The following is a 6,860-nucleotide window of genomic DNA, read 5'->3' as shown; positions in this document are numbered from 1 at the left end:
ACATATATACAACGACATGTGGCGGTCGCACTCCTTTCCGGAGTCTTGGCGTCTCGCCACTGTCATTCCAATACCTAAACCAAACAAGGACCACACACACCCATCCAATTACAGACCAATAGCACTAACGAGCTGTCTCTGCAAACTCATTGAAAAAATGATTCACAGGCGACTCGTGTGGTTTCTGGAAACGACGGGCTCGCTGAGCGGGCTCCAGTGTGGATTCAGGAAAACTCGATCCACTCTGGATCACCTGGTCCGCCTGGAGACGTTTATACGCGAGACGTTCGCTGAAAGAGGCCACATGATCGCCATCTTTTTTTATCTAGAAAAAGCCTTCGACACAACTTGAAAGTACGGCATTCTTCGAGACCTGCACGCACTCGGCATACGCGATCACCTCCCTGCCTTCATTGGCAACTTCCTGAAGAACCGTTCCTTCCAGGTTCGTGTCGGATCCGCCCTTTCGGACCCCCACCAACAGGAGGAAGGAGTCCCCCAGGGGAGCATCCTTTCTCCTCTCCTATTCGAAATTAAAATAAATTCCATAGTAAAAACCCTCCAAAACAGCATAGACAGCTCGTTATACGTTGACGACTTTTTGATATGCTGCCGTTCGAAAAATTCTCATTTGAGATCTATGGAAAGGCAGCTACAAACGCAGCTGCACAAACTCGAAACGTGGGCAAACAATAACAGTTTCAAGTTCTCCCCGTCAAAGACGGTTGCAGTACACTTCTGCCGAACAGGCAGACGTGTGCTGCAGCCGGATTTTACACTATACGGGGAAAGGATTCCCGTCCAGGACCAAGCTCGTTTCCTCGACGTCATTTTCGACAAAAAAAACTCACTTTCCTACCACACATCAAAGACCTTCGTGTGAGGTGCCAGAAAGCGCTAAACGCTTTGAAAATTCTATCGCATCCGGAATGGGGCGGGGACTCAAAACACCTTCTCCACTTGTACATCTCCCTTGTCCAGTCCAGGCTTGACTACGGCTGTCAAGTCTACGGATCGGCAAAACCACACATCTTAAAAATGCTAGACCCAATACAAAAGGATTCCGCCTCGCTCTGGGGGCTTTCGGCACTTCTCCGGTGGTGAGCCTCCAGGCCGAAGCCAACATACCACCACTCTCACTCAGACGCACACAACTCTCACTACAATACGCAGTTAAACTGAGCTCAACACCGGAAAATCCAGAGCACGACAGCATTTTTAAAACAAACCCAGAAACCATAAACAAATTCCAAAACAACGAAAAACTCATCAAACCCTTCGGCCTCAGAATCCTTGAGAACCTCAAAAACTTACACTTTTCCAAACAAGACATCCAACAATTTATTTTCCCCGACCTCCCTCCGTGGCACCTCACCAAGGCAAAAGTAGACTTACAGCTGACCACACACAACAAAAAAAGCACAAACACCAAAACTTTTAAAGCAGAATACAAAAAACTAATAGATAAATACCCCGGTGCGGAGCTCATCTTCACAGATGGCTCCAAAAAAGACAATGAAGTGGACGCCGCAACCCTATCTTCCAACAGTACACACCAGAGGAGACTCCATCCTGAAGGCATGGCACTGGACTCCGTAGAAAACTCTCCTAACAAATCTTTCCTTATCCTTTCTGACTCTCTGTCTTGCATCACCTCACTCACAAACTACACACTCCTACATCCAAAAATAGTTAGGCTACAACAGAAAATTCATACACTATCCGAAACAGGAAAACTCATCATGTTCGCATGGATACCTAGCAATGTGGGCATCCGAGGAAACGAGCAGGTAGACGACCTGGCGAAGAAAGCTTCATCCCTTCTGCAGGGATCAACGACAAACACTCACCCACAGACTGACTTAAGAAATAAAATAAAAAAGTACACCTCCAGTCTGTGGGAGAGCCACTGGGAAAAACCAGAAAAACAATAAACTGTATGAAATAAACCCCAAACTGGAACAGCGAAATCCTTCGGACCTCTCCAGAAGAGACGAAGTCATTTTTACTCGATTGCGCATCGGACACACGGCCCTGACCCACAAATACCTCCAACAGGGAGATGAGAAGCCGTTCTTTGTCGGATGCGACACAGATTTTACCATTAGACACATCTTAACCGAATGTCTAGACTTTGGAGAGATCCGAAGGAAATATTATAAATGCAAGAAATTGCAAAACATTTTTTCCGTCGTTGTTCCCAGCAGAATTTTGAATTTTATAAAGGCCATTGGCCTTTATGGCAAATTGTAAAGTGAAATTGATACTATTTAAAATGTGTATGTTAACTAGAAAAATTGTTTTAGATCGAATATATATATATATATATATGTATTTATTTATATATATATTTTTAAACATTTTAACATTTTCAAGTCTTAAAGCTAACCAACCGTGCAGTGAATTGTTGCGAATGCAAACAACTTGTGTTTCGCGCGATCATATGACTTTACACAGTTGCGAGCGCCGTAAAACCCTATACTATTACTACTCCCTCCCCCCAACCTTAACTGTGGGTTGTTGAAGGGTGCCACTGGCAGGTAGCCTACATTTATTTTCTTTCCCTCTGTTGATTCTTTTCTTGCTTTTCCAAACCTATGAGTGACCGTTATTGCGTAGAGGACTAGATGTCCTTCCTTTTATTTAGTCAAACTGAGAAAATTCTAAGCTATGGGGGGTTTGTAAATAGTAAGTGCTCTGGTGTGGTATGCAGTGCTTCTTCTTTCCTATCAAATACATAGAAAGCCTATCCCTATCCACATTTTTTTTTTATATGCTACTCTTTAGTTGCACCTCTAATCTTGGGCACTTATATATTACCTATTTGTGTCATTATAAGTGCCGAAATACTCTTACTGAAACTTTATATGATTTTATGTGTTGCAAGTGCCGTAAAACGCTTACTTAAACTAAACAATCTTACTAAGACTAAGACAAACTCAAACTTAGGCTGCGGGTCAGTATGAGTCGTTCTGCATTAATGGGAAAAGATTATGTGATGATCGTTGGTTAAAAAAAAGACTTGATCAAAGCAACAATGCGGGACTTCAAGAAAGCCAAGGGCACACAGCTTTATTACATCACGTGTTTTCTCTGTCATGGAAAGATAAGAGGAATTCTTTCAACATAAGATTACTTTAATCAAGCAAACAATGTAAACACACACCCAACTCTCTCTCTCTCTCTCTCTCTCTCTCTCTCTCTCTCTCTCTCTCTCTCTCTCTCTCTCTCTCTCTATCTATCTATCTATCTATCTATCTATCTATCTATCTATCTCTCTTTTCACACACACACACACACACACACACACACACACACACACACACACACACACACACACACACACACACAAGCTCACACACAGCACGCACGCACACGCGTCTGTGTACTGTGTACACGAATTGAAACAGTTCTCCAGATTTACAGAAAATGATGAGAAATAACTTGCTGAGCTACGCAGAAATACGTGTTATATATCTTTTTTATTATTGCCTAAATGAAGTAAGCCTACAATGTTTTCATTGCTTGCATTTCCGAAGAATGTTTCACATCCCTATTTCGTTTTTTCTTATTCTTTGTTTGTTTCGGGTTGGGTTTTTTGTTTTGTCTTTTTTTTTGGGGGGGGGGTTGCTTTTTTTGTGGGTTTTTTTTTTTCCTTTTGCGTGGGGGGGGGGGGGGGGGGGGCTTCAGAGTCCTCTACTGTGCCTTTCGTCTCATTTTTTCTTGTCTAAATCCATTTTTTTCCCTTTCCAGTAGAATTTTTGTTTCGACCCTCTTTCATGTTTTATCATCTTGGTGAGGTTGTTGTTTTTTTTAAACTTAAGTTATCGTCCAAGCGGACCACATGATTCCAGGCGTTTCGCTCATTCCACACACGTAGATCTAGATCTAAGATGAAGGTTTACTTTTTAACTTTGCCTTTTTTTTAAACCGTGACTCACAATGGCTGTCATTTCGTGGAAGTTCCTCTCTTTTCTCAAACTAGAAAAAAAGGAAAACCTGATTTACACTATCTCAGTCCAAATTGGCCCTGACGGGCAAGGTCAAAACCTTAACCTGCCTCCTAAATAATCTAAATTGTGTTGACAAGGGCTTAAAAAGCATCTACATAAACAAATAAGAGAAGTACACACGGTACGTTTGGATACATGAGAAAATTTGACCACGCTGCGAGCTCAGTGGATCGACAGGCGTCGTCTTCCATTTTTTGATTTCGCCTTGTTCCTTTGTGCTGTTCATCTTCTGGTATCAGTACAAGTTAGTCCAAGACTACCCTCTGTGCAATCCAGCATAGTACAAACTATCGTGCACCTTACCGTCATAAAATCAGTAATCTGACCATCATAAATTCAACGAAAAGTTGCCAGTAAGCAAATTATGACAGCACATAATGTCTCTTGGTGGCGAAATGTTCGTTAGATTAACGATGTGCCTATTATGGGCCTATATGCACAAAAGATCCGGGCTTTTTTGCCACATCATGGCAAAAAGCAGTTTTGGCCAACTTGTACTTGGTCGTAGGGTGGATGATCTCCTTATTTGTCACCTGGTGGTGGGGGCGATCACATCTTCTTCTTGGCGTCACCAAATACACCGTACAAGCGACCAGAGCAAGAAGAGGACGAAGGCGGAACCACCAGCCACCAGCATGTACAGGCGAGGGTCCTTCCTTCGAGCCTGTGGACAGGAATAGGCACGTTTTAGCTGATTTCTTTTTTCAGTGGGCCTATTATAAGAGTTTTACGGCACTTTCTATTCTCAAACAGATCAAGTGAGTGTCAAGGGCTAGAGGTGTCATGAGAGAGAGAGAGAGAGAGAGAGAGAGAGAGAGAGAGAGAGAGAGAGAGAGAGAGAGAAACATAAAAAATAAAAATAAAAGAAGGGGCAAATTTAAGGAGGAGAGGCAAGGACGATAGATGCTTAATAGGAAAGAAGTAGCAAACCACACAAAAACATCCGCCAACAGGTCATGTCAGTGCCGAATATTAGAGGTGTAATAGAGAGTAGCATACAAAGAAAAGGGGGAGAGACAAAGACGATTCGATTATTGACAGTAGAGAAAGAGCAAACAACGATTGTCAGTGGGTGGTTAGTGGGTACACTTGTTTGAATTGCTCCTTCTTTCCTATCAAACATCCATCGTCTTTACTCTTCTTCTTTTATCACTGTTTAGCCATATCTCTAATCTTCGACACTTATATGACCTAATTGTGTTGCAAGTGCTGTAAAACTCTTACGTAAACTAAAGGAAAAGTTTGGAGGAAGGACACAAGAGACTGGAGACGCTAGTGGAGGAAAAAGATCATGCAGGACCATAAAGAAAATCACGCAATGTCTTCGAGACAGCTTTCTTTTTCTTAAAAGCACATGGAGTGTGTCCTCAAGCAAGACAAAATCCAAAATCTCGAACACATGGCCCCACGCCACGGCCTAGGAGACCAGTAACGACTCCTTCGTCTCAATTAGATCTGGTCGTCTTTACAAAGCACATTGATTTTTTTGCACGTGTCATCGAGAACAAATCTCCCTTCGTAGATCAATATAAATGACGTGTTGACATCCACACAGAAGATCCCCTTTGACAAGCGTATAGATCTACGTTTGGCCACTGAGATGATGAATTGATATTAAAAGCGGTGCGCGTGTATTTTGAACTGGTCAGGTCTCTGAGTGATGGGGTCGAGTCGGATAGACAGGGTTGGCGTGTTCCCTTGCCAAACTTGACCTATGCTTTGCTTCAATGAAACGTCGCCAAGATTTTAAAATGTATTAATCCCAGGTGCCAAAATTTTACAGGAGATAACAAAACCGCTTCCTTCTTTTTACAATTGTACCCACTTACATTGTGGTGTTGTTGTGGTTGTTTTGTGTGGGGGGGAGGGGGTTGTTTGGGTTGATTGGGTTGTTTTTATCAACATTCAGAATTTGAATTTCAACAAAATATTCTTTGAGCACATGCAACAGATAGCAACAATTGAGGAATTGCAATTCAAAAATTACTATCAAAATTCGGAGTCTAATAGCCTCTTATTTTAACAGATGGTCGACGATATTCGACTTGACGCGGCCATGTCGTTCGAGTGTCGTGGTAAAAGAAAAGACAAGCGATACAAATCAATGGTTGCTCTTCCGCCAGCCCTCCAAGTAAGTAAGAGTATTGGCTTGACGCTCCGGTCGACACTATTAGGTCATGTCAGAGGTGAGACTTTCGAATTTAACGCCAGTCTCCGATAGGACCGAGCAAAATGGGTAGAGAACCTTGAAAGCTACACAAAACGAGCAAAGTTCAAGAACATCCAGTCTGGGATTCGAACCATCGCATTGCCATCCGCTCCGTAGTCCAGCATGATACCAACTAAGCCAATGGAGCACCCAGCTGCGCCCTTCCCATAGAAAAGCCTGGTCTCAGTTTTGTCGAGTGGTCACCTTTAGATTGGCTCTTATAACAAATCTACGATATTGTAAGCCCAACAACCCCCCCCCCCCACCCCCCCAAACAAAACAAAACACAAAAAAAACGTTTGATTGTAGACCTTCTGATCAAGTTGTACCAAAACTGGGGCAGAATAAGGACATTAGGTCTGACCAGTCGCAGCAATTCTGTACATCATGCAGAATCGAACCGGAATCGAACGAGCGTACATTGGCAATTATGTCTCACAGTTCACATCAGACTGCCAACTTCTAGTGTGTTACTTTGAACACTTTGAAGGTGTTGGACACGTGATGGGGAAGGGAGGAAAAAAACGGGTTCGTTGGACACGACATAACTATTAACGCCAACTTCCTGTTCCCCAAATCTCTCTCTCTCTCTCTCTCTCTCTCTCTCTCTCTCTCTCTCTCTCTCTCTCTCTCTCGTG

The 6,860-nt window shown here is 42.9% G+C and overlaps 1 protein-coding gene across 1 annotated transcript in view; it reads right to left on the bottom strand.

Moving 5' to 3' along the window:
- Positions 1-3,722: 3,722 nt before the first annotated feature.
- The window catches only part of LOC106011587, a gene marked incomplete in the record, with an annotated part of 19,424 nt that continues 16,286 nt past the window's right edge, over positions 3,723-6,860 (bottom strand). Inside the window, 1 exon segment of the mRNA XM_013081723.2 lies at positions 3,723-4,680. Within this exon segment, the coding sequence (XP_012937177.1) occupies positions 4,582-4,680 (99 nt within the window).

Source organism: Aplysia californica, unplaced genomic scaffold, assembly GCF_000002075.1.
Source record: "Aplysia californica isolate F4 #8 unplaced genomic scaffold, AplCal3.0 scaffold00143, whole genome shotgun sequence".
NCBI classification, from domain to species: domain Eukaryota; kingdom Metazoa; phylum Mollusca; class Gastropoda; order Aplysiida; family Aplysiidae; genus Aplysia; species Aplysia californica.
The sequence above is the reverse complement of the archived record's forward strand: the minus strand, read 5'-3'. Positions and strand labels throughout refer to the sequence as shown.